Genomic DNA, 26392 nt, shown 5'->3' with positions numbered 1-26392 from the left:
GCCACCACAGTCTAGGTAATTAATGGGAAACACTTTAGTCAATATCCAGGTGCCACAAAGTGGGATTACTGGCTACTGTTTGTTACCTGGGTAACTGCACTGAGTAGAACCCTGGAACAGCTTTTATTTGTTTTATTTTTTAACCTTCAGTCCACGTTCCAGATTTGGGAGGGTCTCTGGGTGTGACCCAGTGCTGTTATCCACCTATCTCAGTAATCCTGTTTCGCAATACAGGCCCCGGCTGTAGGAATGGATTGTATGTAAGGAATGTAATCTGCTCTGGATAAGAGCATCTGCTAATTGCGGGAGCTGCTGTTTGGAACCATCCAAATAAATATGCCCAAGGTTCCCCCAGCTCTGCTATCAACAAAAGATAAGGGCTCGATTCTCCGCTGAGCGCTCTCCTTCACATAGACCACGTTCCTGTCGTATCCAGAAAGGGCTGGTGCATCTGCAAGCCTTTGTTTCAACCGAGCAGGTGCACACCTGATTCCACTAATCGACTACAACAGTCTTTGCCGAGCGTGCACCTTCGATTGGTAGAATCAGGTGCAGTTACGGCTTGGCTGGAACAAAAGCCTGCACCAACACCGAACCTTTCTGGATAAGACTGAGGTCTCCTGCTTATTAGAACGTTATTGTACGTTCCAAGGTAATGGTTTGAGAAATTTGATCCTTAAAGAGAAAAAAAACAACATAGTTTTTTATTTTTTTTTATTTTCACATACATCCACTGTACCTTTATTTCGGAGTGTACAAAATAAATGTTCCTTTTTAAACAAGTTTTGATGTTATATGACTATACTTTCTCAAATAAATTGCTTATTTTACTTCTAAAAAAATGAGGTCTGTAGACTATAAATATCAGAAAGAAGTGTAAAACTTGTGACGACTGGAAATGAAGCTGGTTAAAAGGTGTAACGCAACATTATGTGAAAATATATGCTTTATTATTGCTTTATAAATAGTTAAAACGGACTGCCCGATTTAGGAGCAGAACAAAAAGAACAGAAACGGCACAAAACACAACCCAAGGATTAATTTACTTCAGTCTTACTTGTGTAGCATTTTTTTTTTTGGAGAAATGCAAATGGAAAGTCTAATGTTCCAGGGAAGTGTCTTCAAGGATTCCCTAGAACAATAGCAACGCTTCTGTCAGTTTTTCCAACTGCTGTCAGTCATGACGAAAGAGAGGCTGGACCACAGAGGTGGGGGAGACCAGACGACTCTCGAAGCACTCTCGAGGGTTGGGGCAAGAGCCCCGCCGGCAGCATGGGGAAGAGGGTAGAAACGGCAATTAGTATAGCAGACAGTGGGTAAAGTGGCAGTAGTATGTATTGGGGGGACCCCGCCAGGAGTAGTATATGGCTGCATAGCTACTAGGACAGGGATGGAGAGCCCATGCAGTCATGAGGGGTAGACAACCATACCCGCCTATCAAGAGCCAGCCCATGTAAAGTCGGGTCACAGCTGATTGACAAGTGACAGCAAGGAAAGGATTGCCACCTACAAAGCTCTATGACTACAGGCTTCTCGCACCCTGTCTCCAGACTACAACTGATTATAAGCCTGAGCATAAAGGTGCGTTTTTAATCTAGATTTAAATATTGAGACTGAGTCTGACTCCTTTATAAATTTTAAAAGCTGGTTCCACAGTAGTGGGGCCCTGTAGGAGAAAGCCCTACCACCTTTTAGGTTTTTGGAAATACTTGGGACTACCAAGTAGCCTGCATCATGGGATCGAAGTGACCTTGTGGGCTTATAAGGTAGGAGCAGGTGAGATATGTACACAGGTGCACGTCCATGCAGGGCTTTAAAAGTCAGGAGCATGCTTAATGGGTAGCCAGTGAAGCAACGCTAGTACTGGTGTAATGTGCTCATACTTCTTAGTTCTGCTCAAGATACGAGCAGCTGCATTCTGCACAAGCTGGAGACTCTTTAACGAGTTATTAGGGCAGCCAGAAAGCAGGGCGTTACAGTAATCTAACCTAGACGTAACAAATGCATGGATAAATTTTCAGCATCCCCAACTGACAGGAAATGTCTAATTTTAGCTATGTTGCGTAGTTGAAAGAAGGCAATTCTGGATATGTTTTTCATATGGGTGTCAAAAGATGGATCAGGATCAATGGTGACACCAAGGTCTTTAACGACCATATTAGGTTCAGCCAAACCACCATCACAGTTTAAAGTGAGAGTAGACAATTTCTCCCTTAATACTGTGGGACCTAAAACCAACATTTCAGTCTTATCTGAATTTAGGAGCAGAAAATTTGAAAGCATCCAAACCTTGATATCTACAATACAGGCCTCTAACCGTGAAAGTGGCAGTGCTTCGTCAAGTTTCATTGAAATATAAATCTGAGTATCGTTCGCATAACAGTGGAACTGCCATGCCATGTGCCCGGATAATATTGCCAAGAGGTAGCATATATAGCAAGAAGAGTACTGGTCCTAGTACTGATCCTTGTGGAATACCGTATTTCATTATTGAGGAGCTGGACTCTCCTTTTAATTTGACAAACTGCTTCCTGTCACATAGGTATGATCCAACCATGCGAGTGCCTGTCCAACACAGGCCTGGAGTCCAGTAGAATTCCATGATCAATTGTGTCAAAAGCTGCACTCAGGTCAAGGAGTACAAGAACCAACACAGAGTTACGTACGGCTGACAGTAGTGTATCATTTGTAACCTTGATAAGTGCGGTTTCTGTGCTGTGGTGGGGTCTAAACCCTGATTGGAATACTTCAAGGATACTGTTAGAGCTGAGGTATGCACTTAGTTGCTTAGCAACAGTTTTCTCCAATAATTTTGATGGAAATGGAAGGTTTGAAATAGGTCTATAATGTTCCAGTTTATCAGGTTCTAGGTTTAGTTTCTTCAATAATGGCTTAACTGCCACTTTTAGTGACTCAGGTACGTATCCTGTGACTAGGGATGTGCTAATGATTTTTAGTATATGCTGGCCTAGTACTGGAAATAGTTCTTTAATCCAATTTGAAGGAATAGGATCGAGTAGACAGGTCGTCGGTTTTGAAGACATAACCGATTCCGATAACTCGACCATGCTAATGGGCGTAAAACAGTTTAGTACCGCTGTCTGTAAATCTTCCTGTTTTAACCAGGTGCGGGGCTGATTATTAACATGAACAGAAATAGTGCATGATGGAGACAGTTTGGAAATCTGGTCTCTAATAGCCTCAATTTTCTGATCGAAAAAGTTCAGGAAGTCAATGCTGCTAAGATTGGAGGGATAAGCTGAAAACTCTGATGATTGTTTTTTAGTTAATTTATCCACAGTACTAAATAGAAATTTGGGGTTATGTCTGTTTTGTTGAATTAGTTTTGGTCTAGATCTAGCAGAAGCAAGAGCTTGCTTATACTGAAGAAAGCTGTTTTTCCATGCAAGATTAAATACTTCTAGCTTTGTTGACCGCCATTTTCGCTCTAATTTTCTAGTAGACTGCTTCAGGGCCCGGGTGGTATCGTTGTACCATGGAGTGCAGTTTTTCCGACTAGGGTTTCTTCTTTTAAGGGGGGCAACAGCATCAAGAGTGTTCCTGAGGGTAAGGGTTAGCTGGTTAGTCAATTGGTCCAGTGCAACTTCATCAGCATTTTCATCAGCCTTTTCTTCTGTGGAGAGGAATGACCCCAGAAGCATAATTATATACTTTGGAATAACCCCAGAATTTACTGATCGGCTGTAGTAATGTCTAGGCTCTGATACAGGTGGATTGGATGCCTTAATATTAAACATAATGAGGAAATGATCTGATAGTATAGGGTTATGAGGTGCGACGGTAAGATTTACCACACTAATACCATGGTACTAATACCATTAGCTAAGGTATGGCCACGGTAGTGAGTAGGGCTCACAAACATTCTGTACAAAACCAATGGAATCAATAATAGAGGCAAAAGCTGTTCCTAGGGGGTCACCGTTTTTATCCACGTTGCCTTCCGATCCTCTTGCGTTGGACGCACAGGATGGCCGCCAGTACCAGACACAGCAGGCAGAGAACACAAATGACCGGGATGGTCACTCTGGTCCCATTTACAGGGTCACAGGGAGCTGAAACACACACACCAAGGCAGCTCAACTGTAACAAGACGAGGCCGTTCAAATGTAACTGACACACATACCAAGGCCGTTCAAATGTAACTGACACACATACCAAGGCCGTTCAAATGTAACTGACACACATACCAAGGCTGTTCAAATTGAACTGAAACACATACCAAGGCCGTTCAAATGTAACTGACACATGTACCAAGGCCGTTCAAATTGAACTGGAAACACGCCATTGTTCTCACTCTCTCTGCTCAACGGCCATTCTCATTAAACAAAATAATGAACCAAAACACCTAACCCAGCTGTATTTCTGTGCTGATATGGCACAGATAGAAGCTTTCCCAAGGTATTCTGTGTTCAAAATTCAAGGATGCTGTCGCCAGTTTTCAAGAAGCTTGTGAGTAATGGAGTGATCTCAAAACAGTCATTAGATAGCGAAGGGGAACAAACATGTTTTTGCGTGGGGAACTAGTAATTTAAAACTTCCTGGATTCTTGTTGTTTGGAGCAGGAACAGCAATAAAAACGGGCCTGTTCTTTTGTGGAAAACTGCAGGTAGAAGCATCAGAAAAGACTCGGACAAACACAGCCTTAATCTCTTTACCTTCTGCAGGGCAGCAAATACGATTGCACTTCAGGCTGGAAAATAACCCGTTAAACCAGTAAAATTACAGAGTTGTCTTAGAATCTTTATCGCAACAGAAACGGACACTGTAACGAAACGCTAAGTACATCACAATGGATATAACAGCTGTTTTAGAATGTCACTGCGTTACCCAGGACCATTTTTGCAGCCCGGATAAAAATTGGCGTGACACAGCCACAATGGCTAAAATAAAACAGTTATTATTTTTTCCTCCAGAGGGGCGGCTCAGACAAAGAGGGCAAATGGGCTGTTGCTCGGGCAGCCTCAGCCCGGCTTTGTGCACATCCTTGATACACACCCATTTCCTAACCGCTGACAAAGAGCACTTTTATCTCTGCCGTTGTCACACCCAGGAGATATCTCAAGTGATCCGCGCTCAAAAACGCACACAGTTGCTATTGTAACCTGCTGGACTTGTCAAGCAAGTCGCCCGGTGGAAAGAAAAAAAAAAAACCCATCTGCTCTGCAATCCGAGACTCCTGAGATCTTCACGCATGAACTGGATACCCGGCTCATCTTCAGTTTGTGTTTGGACTTCAATTTTCATTAAAACATCAAAGGTGACACATCAAAAGTTAAACGGGTCAAATCGACCTGTCCGGACCATTACTGTACGTTAAATTTAGCGCTTGCTCTCTATCCAGAGCAAAATTCATTTTATAAAGGATAAACAGTGAAGTGGAGACAAAGTTTTCACAGCCTAACCAAAAAAAAAAAAAAAAAAAAAATCATTTGCCTCCCAATTCGGGACAATTCGGGAGCGGCCCACGTGCGAACCGCCCTGCCGTTTCGGGAGAGCTGGGTGAGTTCTCTCCCCTCTGAAACGCCGGCTCTTTTGGCCGTCGCGCAGCGGAGTGAGGGGCCCTTTCACACGCGGCCCGGACCAGCAGCCACAGACAGTGCACCCATATCATCCGGCGAGGGTTCCCCCCCGAAAAGCGATGACACCTAGCGGACCGAACCGAACCGTCCCGTGCCTTGGGGTGTTGCCCCTCCTAATGCGTCGCCACCTCCGCAGCCACCCTCGACTTCTTGGGAAAAACGCGGGGGAAAATGCCAACGGAAATGAACTGAATCATCGATGTGAAGATTCGCCAAATCCCATCTGTCTGTGAGATTTATTGGACCCCGTGACCTTTTGTGTGGGGAAGGTGACTGGGAAAGGTCACACTATATTTTAAACATGAAAACATGTAAACAGAAAAGAGAGCTGCTCCTGCTAACTGATGATAATTTATTTTAATGTTCACCCTATTTTTCAGGTGAACGAGTGGTCGTAAATAAAGCTTCGGTAATCTCAATATAAATTCCGCATCTCGGCAGAAAGGAAAAGGAAGAAATATTTTATATATAATCTACAGTTCAGATCTCTAAAGGCCACCAGTATAAGCATGCCAAAGAGCTTTCTGTTGGGCAGGTCCTAAAGGAATCTTTGTTCATTTCAAACCTTATTCTTACAGTTACGAATGAATGATTTTCTGTATTCATAAAAGGGCAAGTTCAAATAATTTAAAAAATGTAAATAGTTGAAACTGTCAACCAGATCAGCCATCCTTCAGGTGGAAATATACAAGTAAAACAGAAGGAAAATATAATCTGAATATTTAAAAAAAAAAACTAAATTACAAATAAAATTTATGTAAATTACATTTTAAATAAACTGATAACAAAAACTCAATAAAAGTCAAAACATAAATATAACAGGAAAACATGTAAAAGAGATGAAAAAACTTAAAACCCTCAGGTTTTCCTCCCACAGTATAAAGGCATTCAGATAAGTCTAATTTGAGACTCTAAATTCCCCATGAGTATGAGTGTGTGAGTGAATGGTGTGTGGGCCCTGCGATGGACTGGCAACCTGTCCAGGGTGTACTCCTGCCTCTCGCCAAATGCATTCTGGGATAGGCTCCAGACCCCCCCCCCCCCATCTCTACTTGGCTACACCTGGCTGTACCTGGTTGTGCTCATCTCTACTTGGCTACACCCCCAGAGAGACCCTGGCCAGATATAAGCCGGTTAGATAACAGATGGATGGGCGGGATTTAAAATTCAATTCAATTCACTTTTATTTGTATAGCGCTTTTAACAAAGGAGCTTTGTCACAAAGCAGCTTTACAGAGAACCGGCCCCCAAAGAGTAAGCCTAGGGCAAGAGTGGCAAAGAAAAACTCCCTGACTGATAGCAGGAAGAAACCTTGAGCAGAACCGGACTGCCGCGGGCAGGCACCGGTTTGTTATGGAAAATCAACAGTGGCAGGTGATGCCCAGCTGGTCTAGCTGGTCTAGGGCTGGAGCTCCGGGCCAGGGGGGGGGGTGCTCAGCAAACTTGGGCTAGAGCTGCGGGCAGGTGCCCAGAGCAGAGGAAAACGAGAAAGAAAAAAAAAACCCTGGTAGGGAGTTCAAAAGGTAGATTAGCAAGCAGAGCAGAAGAGACAGAGGTGCCTGCATGCAATAAGGAAAGCCCTGGCAGAATAAGGCTATGGCAGCATAGGGAAACAGAGGCAGGGGCCAACGCAGGCTTGAGACAGTCATCACCAGACCATGACCGGTTCAGCTTAACACAGCACTACCAATGATGATCCAGTGACAGCACTAACCGCTCAGTCCACCATAGACTCTATAGCTATGCCCACCACCCACTCCTGCCCCTCAAATATAGGAGAGACTAAAAAGATATGTTTTGAGCCTAGCTTTAAATAAGGTGATAGTATCTGCGCCCCGAACATGAGCAGGCAACTTGTTCCACAGGAGGGGAACACGATAGGAGAAGGCTCTACTACCTATGGTACATTTAGCTATTCTAGGAAGGAGGCCTGCACCCTGCGAACGGAGTGTTCGTGAGGGAATATAAGGAAGAAGTAAATCATTTAAGTACAAAGGGGGAAGCCCACGTAAGGCTTTAAAGGTAAGAAGTAGTATCTTATACTCTATTTGGAATTTAAAAGGCAACCAGTGAAGCGATGCCCTTTCAGAGAGGAATTTGCACATGCAGACAAAAGAGCATTGCAGTAATCTAATCTTGAAGTAACAAAAGCATGAACTAGATGTTCTGCATCATGTAAGGACAATATCTTCTGAATTTTTGAGATATTTCTCAAGTGATGAAAAGAAACCCTAGAGATGTTTTAATATGTATATCAAATGCAAGATCTGGATGAAGGGTAACACCAAGATCTTTGATTACAGCACTTCAAGTAATGGAGATTCCATCAATGTTAAGCATATAGGAAGACAGTTTGCATTTCAGGGACTTGGGCCCCACTACCATTATCTCGGTCTTATCGGAGTTTAGCAAGAGAAAGTTTTGGGTCATCCATTCCTTTATGTCTGTAAGACAGGCTTTGATCTTTGACAGCTGGACAACTTCATCAGGTTTAACTGATAGATATGTGCATTACATTACATTACAGGCATTTAGCTTACGCTCTTATCCAGAGCGACGTACAACAGGTGCATTAGTTCAAGGTGCAGAGGTGCAAAAGAAACACACTAGAGTGAAGTAAAGATCATAGTGCCAGAAGTGACCACATAGATCAGGACTCCAACCTTGTAGGGTAACCTGTTCAGCAAACAAACAAACAATCCTGCCAAGTACAAACTACCTTGATCGTATTAGCCTAACTAGGTACACTGAGCTTAACTATAGGCTAGGGAAGGGTGGGGAGAGGTGCAGCCTGAAGAGATGAGTCTTTAGTCTGCGTTTGAAGGTAGTCAGATTCTCTGCTGTTCTGACCGCCACGGGGAGGTCATTCCACCAGCGAGGGGCCAGGACAGACAGGAGATGCGAGCGGGAAGTACAGACACGAAGAGGGGGAGGTGCCAAGCGTCCAGAGGTGGCAGAATGGAGAGGTCTGGCTGGTGTGTAGGGTCTGATGATCCTCTGGATACATCCAGAGGATCAACTGGGTGTCATCTGCATAGCAGTGGAAATGAATGCCATGTTTGCGAATAACTTGTCCCAGGGGGAGCATATAAAGAGAGAAGAGCAAACGCCCAAGCACAGATCCTTGTGGTACTCCATATCTAACCCTGGATTGATAAGAGGTATCATTATTAAAATGCACAAATTGATATCGTTGATATTGATATGCTGTTTTGAAATGACATTTTCTAGTATTTTAGAAAGGAACGGAAGGGCAGAGATAGGCCTGTAGTTTGGCTTCTTAAAGTAATCTCAAAGATTTATTAAAATAAATGTCTTTTAAGTCACTATCTATCGCTGCATTGGGTAACACAATGGTGATTGAGCCTATTTTTATATTAATTTATACTATTATTATTATCATAATTCATGATTAAAAAACTTGGTGTCTGTGGCGACATTCCTGGGAAAAAATCACAAGCGGCGCACAGTTGGTGACGCGTTTTTCATCACCCATCAGTGGTTGGTCCGCCAGAGAGGGTAGGCGGAACTAACGCAACAGGCTCGCTCTTCAACTCACTTGTGTGTGAGCGGCGTACTGTTTTTTCCGGTGTCTGCATGCGTTACAATAACAGAGAAAGGGGGGGGGGGGTTGGGGGAGTTACGGAACCTTAAAAAGTTTGTGTGTAACATGAGAGATCATATTATTTGTTGATGTAGATTTCGTATTACATTTAATGACAATGTAACTTTACTAAATTACATAGCTATTTGCACAGCTAACGCTAGCTACCGGACCATGACAACATTAGTTTAGACAACGTTGCGCACAATATCCATCTCTCGTATCAGGTAACGTTGCGTTAGCTAGCTAGCTAGCTAATGTAATTAACACAATCTAATGTTGGCTAATAATTAGAAAAAAACGCTAGCTAACGCTTCCGACCGGTACCGACCTCGCAAACCGTTTCTCGAATGCAATGCTACCTTGTTGCAACGTTGCAGTGTAGCTAACTTAAGGCCAGTTCAGATCAATGATTCGCAACGAGACTGGGTGCAACTTGCCAAATTCTAAGACGACTGATTGTAAACGTTCTAAAACTGCACTTGGCGATTTGACAAGGACGGTCTTTTAAAACCTCAGGGCAGGCAACGGCTCTGCTACTAGCCCGTTCACACCGCTGCAATTTTCTCTGCAACATTCTAAAACCGTTTCGCCTCGTTGCGAATCATTGATCTGAACTGGCCTTAACGTTACCGTTATTTACATTGCCATCAAGTTCATCAATATATTATAACGATTGGAATAAAGCTGGGGTATGTGGAGCAGAGCCGGGTCTGATTTCTGAAGACGTCATGCAGGAGAAAACTAAATAAAAGAATACGGCAGTATGGATTAGCATTGTTATTATTTTATTACGCTTCCTCATATGTTCCTTCAGCCTTTATGCCCTTTTTGATGAAATCTCCTTTGTTTTTGTTTTATTCTTCTTGTTCTGATTGCTAATTTAACACCCAGCTCAGCTTTATTCTCTAACAGTTCAGCTAGCAAAACTGGGATAGGGTCTAGAAGACAAATGGAAGATTTTGAGGAATTAACTATGGCATTAAACTCCATGAGATCTATTGGAGCAAAAGAGTTCAGATAGGCCGCCCGTCCTTCTGAAGATTCTGCATCCGTGCGTTGAGCGGATGGAAGGGCAGACCCTATATGAGGGGTGGTAAACTCCCTGACTGATAACAGGACGAAACCTTGAGCAGAACCGGACTCAGAGGGGTAACCCATCTGCCCATCTGCCGCGGGCGGGCAGGCACTGGTTTGTTGTAAAATGTGAGCAGGTTTTTACCCAGACTGAGGCAGACGGGCCTCTCCAGCACCTGTCCCAGGGCGGCGTTCCTCAGGGTGAAGCTCAGGTTGACTCCGGGACCGGGGTCCTTCAGCGTCACGCTGGTCCTCAGGGACAGGAGCCCGTCCTCCCCGGGCCCGGACAGCTCCTCCCGGGCAGTCAGGTTGCGGCCCGCGGAGTCGGTCCACTGGACCTGGGGCGCGGGGTACCCCTCGCTCTGATACTGCAGGCTGATGTTGCTGGGGTGGACCTGGATGTTGAGCTTGGGCTCGGTGTAGAACGCTGCCCGGGGGAGGGGGGGAAAGCACCTGAAGTTAGTGAGATTTACTGGGGGGGGTCATGTGCATTTAATGCAGTGACATGTTGCAGTGAGTCATAGAGGGCGTCTGAGGGTAATTAAACTGTTGCTGCAATACCGGGAGAAGTCTGTTGATTAAATTTCCATGAATATTGACAGAATACTTTCACTTTGCCAGATATGTCTGTCTGTGAATGGCTACACCTGGCTGTACCTGGTTGTGCTCATCTCTACTTGGCTACACCTGGCTGTACCTGGTTGTGCTCATCTCTACTTGGCTGCACTGGCTGTACCTGGTTGTGCTCATCTACTGCTTGGCTGTACCTGGCTGTGCTCATCTCTACTTGGCTGCATCTGGCTGTACCTGGCTGTGCTCATCTCTACCTGGCTGCACCTGGCTGTCTGCCGTTCTGGGACAGGAAGTTGTCTCACCCGCGTACTCCAGCTGCACCTCCGCTTTGCCATTTCCCAGCAGGCTGTCGACGGAGCAGAGGTAGCGCCCGGAGTCCTGCGGGCCGACCCGGTCCAGCCTCAGAGATGCGTTTCCGGCGCCGAGCAGGGGCCGGAACATCGAGGTGCGGTTCCGGTAGCGGGCATTCTGCTTGTCCAGCTGGTCTCGCCCGAAATAGAAGCTGTGCAGGACCAGGTTGTCCTCCGCTGTCTGCCACGTCACCACCAGTTTCTCCAGATTGTTGCCGAGGCTGGGTGCGTAGCTGCACCCCAAAACCACCGGCCGGCCTCGCACCGCCAGCACCCTCCGCTGCGGGACGCTCACCTCAAAGGCAGCGAGAGACGACCCTGCAAAGGTTTTTAAAAAAATAATTTAAAAAATGTTTTAGTGAAAAGGTGTTCAGATAGTAACACATCACATGAGCTGCTGAACGGATTTCATTTACTGGATATTTCCTGCCATGAAAAGTATGGCGTCAATTTAACGCCAATAATCAGCGCGAGTAGATATTCACTGCGCGAGCACAGAACCACTTTCACGCACGCAAATGTCAACACCGAGAGTAAAAAAATGAGCCACACTGTACGCAATGACGAGTTTTTCTGTGCAGGAAAGAAACCGTAAATTATGGTTATTCATCACACTGACACCTCTTACTCCCACCCAACAGTCACAGAGAAATTGTAGGAGAATTTTGAGACTCCCCATGAGTGTGATGACGTTAAGTTAAGGTATTCCCATCAATGTTGATCAGACTGTTTCCCCCAAACTCTCGATGCTGCATGATAAAAATATATCACATGTATAACTATGCACTCATATAATCAATATGTAATCCAATAAACCTATATCAGTAGTTGCAAGCAAAGCTTATGGAAATGCAAGAAACCACAGTATTCACTGTAGAAAAAAGGCAAATGCAGAAGGCTTAAGAAAAAGCCTAGATTGACGATTGGCGTGGACGTCTGTCGTTTCCTAGACACGACATTTGGGGGCTCGTCCGGGATACGAAAAAGGTATCATCCTTTCGTAAAACCAATCTGGACACTAACACCGAAAATTGAGGGGAAGAAAGCTCTTCAGAAATGTGTTCAACGAAGCGTGAGTGAATTGAGTGTGGTATAAGTAAAAGGACGATATATGTTGTTGTGTTGCAAAGTGTGCTGGAACTAGGAATAGTGTTTAAAAGCATTGTTGCTGCTGAAGGTTTTCACTGTTGCTGTTGTTTTTTTGCAAAGTGTACTGGAACTAGGAATAATATTTGAATATATTTTTGCTGCTGAAGGTTTACACTGTTGCTGTTGTTTTAAAAAGAGGTGCCAGAGACTTGGGAGGAGAGAAACCCAAGAAAGGCCACCAGCTGCAATAGATCTGGTAAAAGCGTGTTTGGGAAAAACACTGTCCTCTGAGGTATAAAGTAAGAAAAAAAGTATTGTTGGTAAGGTAAAATATTGTTAAACTGTGTTTATGCTTAGATTAGATGCTTGTGCTTGCGCAGAACTAAAGTTGTATTGAGGCAACTGAGGTAAAAATTGTGATTTATGTGTATGTACAACTATAAAGGAGAAGGGTGAAAATTAAATGATAAAGTAAAATAAGAAAAGAAACGGGAAGTGGGTAGAAGGGAGAAAATAAGTGAGAAAAAAGGTTATATAATATCTTTAAATAGGGGAATAAAATAAAAGTATAAAGTAAACATAAAATAATGGAAAAAGGAGAGAAAACGCCAGTTGAAATAATCACGGGAAAATATCCTAATTGTAAAAAGGAGATATATGTTCTATCAGGAAAATGGAAAAAAAAGAACTAAAAGAATGGTGACAAAATGGCCTAAAGAGGGTACGTTTGATAGAGAAATATGCGATCAGATGGGAGGGGTAATAGCAAATTATAGAACAGGAGACAAGTCAGAAACAAGAAAGCGAAAAAGAGAACAGGAAAAAAGAATTTTAGGATGGTTTATGTCCGCTTCCCTAGAAAAATATGTAGGAATGAGTGGGGGTCGCAGTGAAGAAATAATTCCTCCTCCGTATGCCCCACAGTCATCGGGACATACGGAAATAAAAGAGAAGGGCGTGTACCCAATAGGCCCGGTAACATCTGCAGTAACAGTGTGTCCAGTAGTAAAAATACAGGTTCAGATACAAGGGTGGGTAGAACATGAGGAAAGTGAGGAACAGCTCGGGATAGAGAGAGCGCGGCTCGAGGAAGAAAAGGGAAAAATAGAAAAAAAGGGTAACAGAGCTAAGGAGAGAGTACAAGGAAGTGGAGGAATTAGAAGAGCTGTTAAAAGAAAAATATAACCAGTATGATGAATACCATAGCCGGTTAATAAAAAAGGCGAAAGAGATAAGAGACACTGAGAAAAAACAGCAAGCGTCTAAAATATGCCAAAAGCCTGAACAGGTGGGGCCAAAAAGAGACGGGGAAACACATAAAAAACGCAAAACTGCGGGGTGGGGAAACATTAGATGGGACAAACTCCCGTATAACACGTGGGAAGAGCTGAAGCCAAAAATTACCAAAAGAACAGATTCCCGAGATAAACCTAAGCCAAGTTTAACAAAAGACACTATAAATAAAAAGCAAATCCCCAAGCAGAGTATGAATTAGAAAACAATGAAGGGGAGGAGGAGTCCTCCCCAGCAGAAAACAGTGAGGCAAGCCAGGCAAGTAATAGCGAGGCAGAAGAGTCAGACGGGGGAGAGGGGCCTGCACAAGGGGGGGGGGAATTTAGCTGGGCGATATCAAAACATAAGAGAAAGACCGCCAACCCGGCGTAACCCAGCAGCAGAAGGATATAGCCATAATGCTAATAACCCCAATACTATAGCACCATTGTTGATTAGGGAAGGGGGTGTATCCCGATACATTCCCTGGCCCACCCAAGATATGCAGAATGTAATAACCAATCTCCCTGATTTGCAGAATGGAGCAGGCCACTGGATCAGGGTGCTGGAGGAGGAGACGACAGGCCGGATCCTGGCTGTGGGGGACCTGAAGGCTCTCCTGGGAAAGGTTGTGGGGATGGAAACAATGCTGGACATATTTGAGCAGGCTGGCTTTGACAGAAACCATGCGAAGTCTCCAGCAGTGGACGGTGGGCCGTTTGATAACGTGCGTGGGGTTGTTTGGACTGCTCTGCGAGCCCTGTATCCCGCACGACCGGACATAACGAACTTAACGGGACCGCCGTTAAAAGACAATGAACTACCGGCAACATACATCCACACACAGTTGCGCAGGTGGAGATTGTTAACTGAAAAGGACGTACAGGCAGATCCCATAATGACCACCCTCTTCCGCAAAGCCATCCAGGAGGGGATGTCACCGGAAGTGGGGCGCCGCCTCGATGAGGTGGTGGGACTGAACACCATGACACACAGAGAATTTGTGGATCATGTGGTGCACGCTGTGGACAGGCAGCGGAAAGAAGGGAAAAAGCTGGAAGATCAAACAAAAGACATTCAAAGGAAGCTACTGCAGTTGCAGCTGGAAAAAGAGAAAGAGGCGAAAAAAGTGGCATCTGTGAAAATACAGAATATGGACAATGAATTCTTTGACTTTGAAGCCACTCCCCTGCCTGAACCACGGAGCAGCCGGATGGTGCCCCAGCCGACGGTGGTCTACGACTTCTCCGGCATCCCTCACCCAGTGGCCATGCAAGGTAATATGAAAGGGGGGGGCACCCAACCGGGTGGGTATCAAAGGGGGGGAGGGCCAGGGAATGGTGGTCAAAATAATCAGTGGAAGGGGCAGTTGAATCAGAATAACAACATGCAAAATAGAAATTGGAATCAACAGAGTTTTCCTAATCAACAGAGACATAGTTTGCTATGGATGTGGTCAGGAGGGGCACATAAAAAGATGGTGTCCAAACACCCAAAGGATGTACCCAGGTAACCAGGGGACCTGGGTATCTAATCAGCCTCAGCAATCGCAGGGTTACCCCAACTTGGCCCCACCTCCCCAGGCTAGGCCCCCATATCAGAGTGGGGGACCTGTGAATTATCAAGGTGCCCAATAGGGGTGCCCAGAGAACCCAGGCAGAGTAGGGCAGCATGTAATGATAACAAACGGGCCAGAACAAGAGCCTATAATAAACGTACAAATCGGAGGAAAAATTGTTGCTATGATGATAGATACTGGAGCAACATGTACATGCATTAAGAAAGAATATGCTTTACATCTGCCACTGTCAGGAGAAGTTATTGTAGGGTTACAGTAGGGTTCTCTGGGAAAACAATGTTAAGCCCGACCACAAAACCGGCATTAATAAAAATAGGCGCAAAAGAAGCAAAATCAGAGGCCGTAATAGGGGATATTAAGACACAAGTAAAAGACCAAGTGTGGTACCGTGGGAAGAGAAATCTCAAAAGTGTGGTGTTGCAATATGTTGATGACTTACTACTATGTGCAGATACAAAAGAACAGTACATAAGGGGGGCAAAAGGGGGGACACAAGGTGTCCAGGAAGAAGCTGCAGCTCTGCTCTCAGAAGACGGGGAGAGCGGAGGGACTGCGGGCGCTGACACCAGCCCAGGGAGCAACAGCACCAACAGTGCCCCTGCGGGTCCAGTGCGAGAATCACAGGCCGGCTTTCCAGTGGAGTGACACGCAGACCGCGTATTCTGGATTGGAAGATATACCAGGAACCTACCACCTACGAGGACTGCAGCAACACATCGTGCTACGAATCAACGTGTTAAGAAATTGTGTATAATAACTTTGTTGGGTCACTTAGAATAATATATACAGCTTTGATATGTATAATCAAATTTTGCGACTGGAGAGAGTGTTGGAGGAACCATGGGAACAACGTTACATTGAGGAATCTGATACATTTGGATGCTGCTATGGCAGCAGGGGATGCGCAGGCACCCAACATAATATACAGGGGTGGTGCACACCCGACACTGTCTGACGCTGAGAATAAGAACACAGCGAGGGGTGTTTTTCGGGGCCATGAGGTTTGACCCCGAAAGGGGGGAATGTAGGAGAATTTTGAGACTCCCCATGAGTGTGATGACGTCACATGTTAAAGTTAAAGGTATTCCCATCAATGTTGATCAGACTGTTTCCTCCAAACTCTCGATGCTGCATGATAAAAATATATCACATGTATAACTATGCACTCATATAATCAATATGTAATCCAATAAACCTATATCAGTAGTTGCAAGCAAAGCTTATGGAAACGCAAGAAACCACAGTATTCACTGTAGAAAAAAGGCAAATGCAGAAGGCTTAAGAAAAATCATACTTACTCACTAAGCAGAAAAAACGAATCAACTAATAATTCCAGCAGATAACACTAACCAAAAACTAATCATATATTACTAAAAATATAATCCAAAAAACTAACAAAACGGTTATGGGCACAATTTGTGTATAAAATGTATGCAAAACTGACAATCGAGGTTCAATTCTGCTGAATTGATCCGGCTTTGTGCACCTGTGCAATAAAGTCTAAACTTTCTGAAGAGCTTGCTGCTGTTGTGTCTTTTCCCTCGTGAAATTGTTTTTTACAGATTGACGATTGGCGTGGACGTCTGTCGTTTCCTAGACACGACAAAATCCAAGTCCTAAAACGACTGCCTCAAAGCCTTTTTTCGGCTGACCATTTTCCCCCTCAGTGTGTGTAAAAAGCAGGATTCAGTGACGGCAGGTGGATTCGAAAAACAGAAGTTACCCCTTTGGGGGGGCGACTATTATTGGTTGAAATACATGATGCACAACGATGATACTTTAAACGATCATTACAACGTTAGCGGGGGAAAAGAACAATAAACCTTGGCTTTCGCATCAGAGCTGAAAGAGTCGTTTTACATTAAACACAGCTAGGCTATTACCGATTAGATTTCCCTTGCAAATATGCACGCCTGTAGGCTACTTGTGGGAACATGATATCAACTGCGAAATCAAACGTGCAACGAAATTTCCACATTGTGCTTTTAAGCACCATCAAGCATATGGCATGCCTGACCATCCACGTCTTTAAGATACGCAAGTTAATGAACTCTTAATTCACTTGTCAATGTTACAGGCATGTACAAACATCATACAGCTATTCGAACGCTATTCCGATTTCTGTGGAGGGGGGCCTGTCCAGGGGGAACGCTTGATAAATATTTCCCTCGAATTAGTAGTAGGCTAATCATATCCTCCAAATTACTTAAATCGTTCCCTCGAATTAGTCATTCACTCGCTGAAATTATTCGCATTCCCAACATAAAACGAAATTTAGCTATCATACCACAGGTAACAAAGAAACTGACAAACAGTCTACAGCTATCGCTATCTCGGTAACTTTACTTGGGCAACTTTCAGTACGTTTCATTAGTTAGCCTTGTATTTGAGTGTAGGCTACGTCTCAAAAAACATTTGTTCACCTTCCGTTAATAGGCTTGCCATGGGAAATTTCAAGTCCAAGAAGGAAACTTACCTGTAAAACGAAGTACAAAACACACGGTTGCCAGGAGAAACATGCTGAACGAGCACAAAGAAATAGCTCATGGACGTCGGATCCAACGGCACCAAGTATAAACAAACGTACGAAGGTTAGGAATTGCACTTAAAATAAAGTATTTGGAGAACAACGTAGCTATAGTCATGTACATAAATATAAACTGCTTGAAAACGCAGCAAATTATACAAATGATTTTACAAAAAAAAAAAAAAAAAAAAAGAGATGAACTAGCCGTATTCCTCCAGGATCATTTCCAATTACATTTGGTATTCACCTTTCAGTCACTGATACAAAGGGCTAGTGTTTAGACCAACCAAAATAAAGCCGTAGGTAATTATAAGCATCAGGTATGCACAGGCGCTCGAGGTGGAAGTGCACACACACGCACGCAAGCACACACAAAGTCGAATGTTTATGCTTTGACGGTCCGTCATATCGAAACTATGCTCGAGACCGCAACTCAATCCAAGCTGTGACCATTGTTTTTACCATATTGTTTTGGATTTGTTGACGTTTGTGGTCTGAAGTTCATAGGCGAGCTACTTGCTGCAAAAAGTAAAAAATAAATAAAAAAACACGATTTACCCCCTTTTTTATATCCAAATTTCGGAAAGACCAAATGTTCTGTGTTCATCCCCATAGTTCCAACTGTTAATGTTAATTCAGCAGCGCGAAAACAAACACGCGCTCTTAGCCTAAGCGCGCGAAGTTGGCGGTTCCTTCTTTTTCCTTGAACGACCTAGACTATAGTCATGTACGTAAATATAAACTGCTTGAAAACGCAGCAAATTACCAAGTATAAACTCACGTATGAACGCACTTTAATACAGATTAGGAATTGTGCTTAAAATAAAGTATTTGAGAACAACGTAGGCTATAGTCATGTACATTAATATAAACTGCTTGAAAAAGCAGCAAATTATACAAATGGTAAAAAAGACGAACTAGCCGTATAGGATCATTTCCAATTACATTTGATGTTCAACTTTCAGTGTATTACAAAATTAAAATGGTGTGGCACAATCCTATTTACACATTCTCCTCAAAATGAGACATCGCCTACACGATGAGTATGGGCTAGTGTGTAGCAGTCAAAAGAAAGCCGTAGGTAATTACAACAGGTATGCACACGCGCTCGAGATGGATTCCATTTTTAAGCGAATGCTTGTGAGCACATGCAAACACACAAAGTCGAAAGTCTGTGCTTGCTGCCACACACACCATCATGGTCCATCATATTTAAACTATGCTCAAGACCGCAACTCAATCCAAGCTGTGACCATTGTTTTGGATTTATTGACGTTTGTGGTCCGAAGTTCATTGGTGAGCTACTTGCTGCAAAAAGTAATAAATAAATAAATAAATGAATGAATGAATGAATGAACGATTTATCCCTTTTTTATACTCAAATTATGTAGGCCTAGTGTCGTGATGACTGCACGTGTTCACTGAGACTAAACAAAAAAAATGAATGCTGTTTTGTAAATGGTTTACTCTTGTGATCAAAGCGTTGATATGAGACAGAGTTCTGAGGCTGTTCTGTAGTAGGCTACTATTACTGTGACCAATAAAATAACAAAACATTGAGGTTGGCTATGATAGTTAAACAGCTGGGCCCCGCCCACCCCTTCAGACGGCCCTGCTCATAGTTCAGCAGCGCGAAGACAAACGCGCTCTAAAATAGCCTGCACGCAGTGGCGCAGCAAGGGGGGGGTGCAATGCAGCCGAGCGCCACATCAGCGGGGGCGCCAAAGAGCATATGAAAAAACGGACACTCTCAGGACTAACGCTAGGAGAATAATGATAGTTAACGAACGTTACCATTATGGATGGGAGGAAGAGGCCTTCGGGCGCCAAAAACCGAAAAAGAAAAATGAAAAGACAGGATACAGAAAGAAAGATGAGAACATCACTGTCAAACTGGATAACCAAACCAACATTACAGGAGGAGCAGGGTGATCAGAGCAGTTCAGAGTCCAGTCAGAGCTTAGCAAATGGAGGCGGGAATACTAACGTTAGGTAAGCAAGCTGACTAAAGTTAGCTAAGGTTAGCTAGCAACTGAAAGATAGTTTGAAAGAAAGTTTTCATACTAATAAATAATAGGATGCTGTGGATATAGCTGAAGTAACATTAACATCTGGCGGTGATAAACAGGCTAACTGAATGCAGGACTGGTGGAAAGAAGTTAGCTAGCTAACTTAACCCGCTCTTTCCTCCAGTCCTGCATTCAGTTGACTTTAGCCTGTTTATCACATGGCTAGCTAACGTTAGCTGTCGATAGCTAAATTTGAATAATGCTCTGCTGATAACAAACCAGCGATTACTAACTAACGTTAGTGTATCACATGATGACACATAGGTTGCATTGCGTGTTTTTAAAGAGGTGTTAATTCGCTTAATTTATCAATATCCCCAGCCAGGAACAGAGCAGAGAGGGTGCTGATGCCAGCATTAACAGTGACGGAGTGACAAGTAATGCTAGTGGAGACTCGGACGAGGCTGGCAGGTAGGCTGTTACCAGGGACATAAGGGCTCAGATGGAGAAAAAAAACAAAACATTTTTTAAACAGTCTTCAACATATGCCATTTTTGGGGACAAAATCGGCCATTTCAAAAAGTGGTGGGGACATGTCCCCAGCGTCCCCAGTGTAAATGACACCTATGGCCGTTACCTAAAAAGCTGATTACACAATCGATTTACTTCCACTTTCATTCCTATTTTGATCGTGAATGCAAGCGCAATTGCATTTGATCCTATAATGATTGTGATGTATTAAAAATAAAAAAGTAAATAAATCTGTTTTATATTGATCAACACTGTTTTTTTCCTGGGGTGGGTTAAGCCGGGCACCCACCGCACGCGTCGCGTAAGCGTCGCGTAAGCAGCACGGCGAAGCAGCACGGCGCGGCGCGTAGCGTGTCTCCACCAAGCGGCCAAAACCAGACTTCGTTTTTGAAGCTCATTTCCTGGTGTTGTAGTTCCTGGTTGCTCACTAGCGCCACTACGGATGGCTCCAGTATAGGTGTTTTCATATCCGGTTTCCATGTAAGTCTACGGTACAAATGCGATCAAAATACAAAGTCAATAATTTTTTCTCACAAGAACAAATAGTCATAATAGATGTATTTTATTCATCTTATGACTGTCCATGGGTCGATTTCATGATTTATTGCGTCATTTGGGCACAGTGCCAATATTTGTTCTGGACCAATGAGGTACAGCTTGCGTCACTTCCGGATTACTGCGGAGGACTGAGCTACAGTAGGGGCTACAATCTGTGGTCACTGGGGTGGGAGGTGGCGTCTCTTGGCCTTGACATTGCGGCTCCGACCACGGTCCACCTGTGCGAAGTCAGAAAATGCAGGCATCCCATTTTGTAGTGGTTTCATTATAGCGTGTGCTATTTACAGCTGAACTAGACGACCATAAAATAATCCTCCTCTGAAGTTTTGCGGTAGCCGAGTTATTTTTACTATTTCCTTTAGCCCACTTAACCAAATAATTAGTTGGCAGAAAGCGTAATCAGCTAACGCTTATTTGCTATATGTGGTAGTCCAGTAGCCTATGCTAAAACAGTTCGCAACTTCGGCTACCAAGCCATTTGACTAGCTAGCTAACCCTAACCGGCAAATATTCCATCTGTCAAACGTGTTTGACGGCTTTTCAGTCGTGTACATTCCGTAAATGTCTACCTGGGCTATGCTGCACGAATGTGACAAAGCTAGAAGCTAGCAAGAAAATAATAATTAGAAATTCAATGTACATTATTTTTGTCTTTATGCAACAGGTGGAAAACTTGCTCTTCAAAGTGCGTTGTCATATTTACACGCCTGTAGATCAGTTATTAAAATACTTGGTAGATTTGTTAATCACCGCTGACAGTGTTAATTTTTATTCGGTAAAAAGTGACTTGCGAACGATCGGTCAGCTAGCGTCACCCAGCAAGTAAACACCACAAACGGCGATGGAGTAGTAGCAGTTAATGGCTCATTAACTGACTGTGGCGAAAACCTACGACGATAACTTGCTTGGTTAACAGCAGGTCTACCAGACAGTTATATGAAAATTAGCCTAGTCAAATCACCAGTAGTCTGCACATCTCTGATTGATTGACCATCAGTGCAGTCGATGTTCTTCCTCTGTAGTTCATATTGCTAATGCGTGAGCTAACCACGGATAGCTTACCTAGCTCACTGGCAAGTTGAAATGCTAGCTAAGCATATTCGTTTTGCCGAGAAACATAAATTGAAGATAACTGAACATAATTGTATTATTAATGTCATACATATAACGTGATTACATGACACAGTACAGTCACGGATGGAAATTAAACTCCGTAAACATTTGATCATATATTTTAAAACATAACGGCAGACAGTCAGCTAGCCTCAAGTTCGTTCTGCAATCGTTCGTTCAGGTTGATGGGCTTTTCCGCACCGGACTGTCAATCACATTGTAAAAATCACAAGACCGCTTAACTCTATGGTTTTGGCTCCAAATCGAGAACATGGCCGCGCCCGCCATTGAGCTTCAAAACGTGTTTTACAGACCCACGGAGAGGCAATGGGTGACGTCACAGTAGCTTTGTCCATATTTTTTACAGTCTCTGGTCTCCACTGGTTCCGTTTGTGTCGCGCAAAGGCTTGCTTAAAGCTCTATATTCCTAGTAGCTCTCGCAGTCTGCAGTGGGATTACATCGTGTATTTCACGTTTGTTCACGACTGTTGATTATGGGTTAAGTGAATACTTTGGTGAGAGACCTTTTTCAGTTTGTTAATTTGGTAATATTTCGTTAACTCGTAAATACGTGAGAAAGTAAACGCTTTCAAGAATTACCATAAACTTAAATCGCAACGTAGCCTGCATAACAATCAATCTCAAACTGTATTAATTTATTTGCTTGGTTAACAAGCGTGCCAATTTCATGAAGAATATGTAATGATCATAATAATAATAAATAATCCGTAATCAACCATTGGGAATTCCCGTGTTGTCTTGTCATTCACGTCAAAACATTTATAGGATCAGATTTAGTAAAATCAGATAATCATGAAAAAGACAGTAACAGTTTAATCTTGAAGGGATATGAACACCACAACGCCATGAACACCGGAAGCTTTGAAGTACAAGTGCAATAAAGGCTTGCTTACAACTTCATTTATAAAATAGGTGCATTTTCATCGGCAAGACCACTAAATAATCAGATTTTTTTTAAAGCTCTGTGGATTATCTGATTTTTATTAACAAGCCCTTTTTGAAAGCACGGCGAACGAAGACATCGGAGAAGTCAAATAGGCTGAGCAATGGTTGGTTAAAAACTACCTTCCAACACTCGAGCTAACAAACCGCTGCTTGGTGCATTCACTACTACCTCATTCTATAGGCTACGTCTTTCTGTGGTGTATTTTCAAATTTACCCCACCCCCTCCGCAAAATAAGACAGCGAAACTAAGTTTGCCTTTTCCCCAGGTTCCAGTTATTTTATTTATTTATTTTTACAAAACGAAAAGGCTTGTATTTTTTTTAGCTGCTTATAAAATATCTGGGAGGTAACTAGGGACACACCCCCAGTAATATAAGGATGAAATATAAATCAGAGCATGTATACCTAGCATTTTAGAGCATATTTCTGTGTATAAACAGGCCATCGTGATGCGCGACAAGCCGAAAAAATAGAACAGAAGCGAAAAACTACGCTTCAGTTCGCTTGTGTCGCGCGAGCTTCGCAGCCGGTACGCGACGCGTTCGCATCTGGTGGAGACGGCGTCGCCCGCTGCCGTTGTAGTAACAGTACTTCAACTACGCTTCAGTTACGCGCGTAGCGCGCTCGCGGTCGATACGCGTGCGGTGGGTGCCCGGCTTTAGGTTGTTGCGCCCCTGCCTAAACGCGCGAAGTTGGCGGTTCCTTCTTTTTCCTTCGAAGTCAATCGGTTAATTTCAGACTTGAGACTGGCCAGGAGAACACTTTACCTGTATCTTAAAGGCAAACTGCGCGCGTGCTGCTTTTCCTTTAGATGTCCCGATAGATGAAATTCCCCATCCACAGGTAACGCTGTGGCTAATGACACACAGGTACTGCATGCCGCATGATCTATATCTGTGTAAAGGTTTCAGGGTCGATTCCCGGGTAGGACACTGCCGTTGTACCCTTCAGCAAGGTACTTAACCTGCATTGCTTCAGTGTATATCCAGCTGTATAAATGGGATGCAATGTAAATGCTATGTAAGAAGTTGTGTAAGTCGCTCTGGATAAGAGTGTCTGCTAAATGCCTGTAATGTAATATCTGATGAAAAACATGTTTTAAACATACAAAAATGCCAAATTACTCACACATGTTGAGCCATTAATTCAAACTGGCAAAATCTACATTACATTACATTACAGGTATTTAGCAGACGCTCTTATCCAGAGCGACTTACACAACTTTTTACATTGTATCCATTTATACAGCTGGATATATACTGAAGCAATTTCGGTACCTTGCTCAAGGGTACAACGGCAGTGTCCTACCCGGGAATCGAACCTGCGACCTTTCGGTTACAAGCCCAGTTCCTTACCCACTGTAAAAAAAAAAATCTATGCCTTCCATTAAAAGTATTGATCTCAAAATTCCGCCACGTTACAAGAAACAATATTAGCCATTTTACCTCACACAAATTAAACATGCTGTGTTCCAAAGCATTGCTAACCAATGTTTCCTGAACTGTTTCAAGTAACTTGGCCCTATGTGTACAAGCATGCGGTACATTAATGGGGCAAACATGTGTGGATAGGTTTGCAGGAGTCAAGATTGATTTGAGGCATCAATATGTTGAATTTTTATCTGTGTTAATGAGTTAAAAAGCTGGTTGAAATGGAAACCATGCTGCCACGACCGCACGTCGGTGTGCCAGCTGAGTACGGGAAATGACCGGACCTTTGCCAAATTCCAGACGGTATCTGTTCGGTATCTGTTCTGGATTCCTCTCACTCTCACTCTCACTCTCACTGGCTCTCAGTAAGTATTAGCGTTGTTTAAATAGCAAATGTACTTGCGCCCATCTGAGTGAATCATCATGACTGTAAGCTTCAATACCTGTTTGTTAGCAAAACTTTCCAGGAAGCTCAGTTTCTGAGAAATACCTTCAAACTATGAGTGAAAGCATTATATGTATCAGTTCATGCCTGGAATTTTGGTCTCATGTATATGTTACATTTAAGAGGATTTGTGTTCTTTATGTTTTTTTTTTCTTCTTCTTCTGTGCACACTGATTGATTGTGTCTCGAAAGGCCATAGGGGCTGGTCACCTTTCTGGTGTTTGACATGAGAAATAATTAAACAAAACTAAATCTACATGGAGGACTGTGGGAAAATTCACTGGGAAAATGAAGACGCAACGCACATTGTAGTGATATAATAGATTCATCGTTGAAAATCCAGACATGAACGAAACAAAACGCTGAGATTTTATTTTATTCACACACTCACACACACTCACTCACACACGCACACACACACACACTCACACACACTGGATAAGAGCATCTGCTAATTGCGGAAATCTCACGAGGTCAGAGGTGCGGCCCTGTTCATTGGCCAACAAGGTGGTAAAGCAACTCAGGAATTTATGGTTCTGAAATTGGGTGATGTCTTTCGGCTGTTAGAACTACAGGCTCATACGATTCGCTTGCTTGCCTTTAAAAACACCCCCCCTCCCGCTTATCCGCCAGCCCAGTGATGAGTTTGGTCATTTGTTCTCACAAGCCACCTTCTCTTTACACATACATGAAGTTACTGTGGATGAGCACCTGGTCACTTTCAAAAGGTATATGTCCCTTCAGACAATTACATGCCAAGAGCCAGGGAAGCAAGGCATGAAAATCTGGTCAGCATGCAATGCCAGGACCAGCCATGGGGGGGGGGCAGGATTTCTGTCCTAGTAACAATTTTTGGTCTCCTCGCCTCCTCGAAATGATGACATCATAAACATGCAACCTCGAAGGACTGTGCTGCAATGCTTGAAGAATAAGCTCCATAAAAATCCCGAACCTGAGGGAGGTTTGCCGTATGGAAAGTGGGAAACTATCATCCAGTGGGGAGCTGCTGTTTGGAACCGTCCAAATAAATACGCCCAAGGTTCCCCCAGCTCTGCTATCAACAAAAGATAAGGGCTCGATTCTCCGCTGAGCGCTCTCCTTCACATAGACCACGTTCCTCAGTCGTATCCAGAAAGGGTTGGTGCATCTGCAAGCCTTTGTTTCAACTGAGCAGGTGCACACCTGATTCCACTAATCGACTACAACAGTCTTTGCCGAGCGTGCACCTTCGATTGGTAGAATCAGGTTCAGTTACGGCTTGGCTGGAACAAAAACCTGCACAAACACCGAACCTTTCTGGATAAGACTGAGGTCTCCTGCTTATTAGAACGTTATTGCACGTTCCAGGGTAACAGTTTGAGAAATTTGATCCTTAAAGAGAAAAAAACAACATACTTTTTTTTTTTACATACATCCACTGTACCTTTATTTCGGAGTGTACAAAATAAATGTTCATTTTGAAACAAGTTTTGATGTTATATGACTATTCTTTCTCAAATAAATTGCTTATTTTACTTAAAAAAAAATGAGGTCTGTAGACTATATCAGAAAGAAGTGTAAAACTTGTGATGACTGGAAATGAAGCTGGTTAAAAGGTGTAACGCAACATTAGGTGAAAATATATGCTTTATTATTGCTTTATAAATAGTTCAAATGGACTGCCTGATT

The 26392-nt window shown here is 43.4% G+C and overlaps 1 protein-coding gene and 2 long non-coding RNA genes across 10 annotated transcripts in view; 2 read left to right on the top strand and 1 right to left on the bottom strand.

Annotated features, from left to right (window-relative positions):
- Positions 1-928: 928 nt before the first annotated feature.
- The window catches only part of LOC135236487 (CD276 antigen-like), a 33771-nt gene continuing 8307 nt past the window's right edge, over positions 929-26392 (bottom strand). For 3 of the 8 annotated variants that reach the window (XM_064302937.1, XM_064302944.1, XM_064302930.1), the window contains 3 exons: positions 11157-11522; positions 10427-10708; positions 929-4073 (listed from right to left, as the gene is read on the bottom strand). In XM_064302937.1, the coding sequence (XP_064159007.1) occupies positions 3946-4073; positions 10427-10708; positions 11157-11522 (776 nt within the window). In that variant the 3' untranslated portion in view covers positions 929-3945. The other 5 variants (XM_064302923.1, XM_064302961.1, XM_064302949.1 and 2 more) reach the window with 5 other exon arrangements.
- Positions 16958-26392, top strand: part of LOC135236548 (uncharacterized) — a 17230-nt gene continuing 7795 nt past the window's right edge. The window contains exon 1 of the long non-coding RNA XR_010324613.1: positions 16958-17601. This is a non-coding gene — a long non-coding RNA (uncharacterized LOC135236548). The remainder of the gene's footprint in view (positions 17602-26392) is intronic.
- LOC135236540 (uncharacterized) lies at positions 23514-26261 on the top strand. Its single transcript, XR_010324606.1, has 2 exons — positions 23514-24340; positions 25168-26261. It is a non-coding gene; the product is annotated as an uncharacterized LOC135236540 (long non-coding RNA).

Source organism: Anguilla rostrata, chromosome 1 (assembly GCF_018555375.3).
Source record: "Anguilla rostrata isolate EN2019 chromosome 1, ASM1855537v3, whole genome shotgun sequence".
In the NCBI taxonomy this organism is placed as follows: domain Eukaryota; kingdom Metazoa; phylum Chordata; class Actinopteri; order Anguilliformes; family Anguillidae; genus Anguilla; species Anguilla rostrata.
This window is presented reverse-complemented; position numbering and strand designations above follow the sequence as displayed.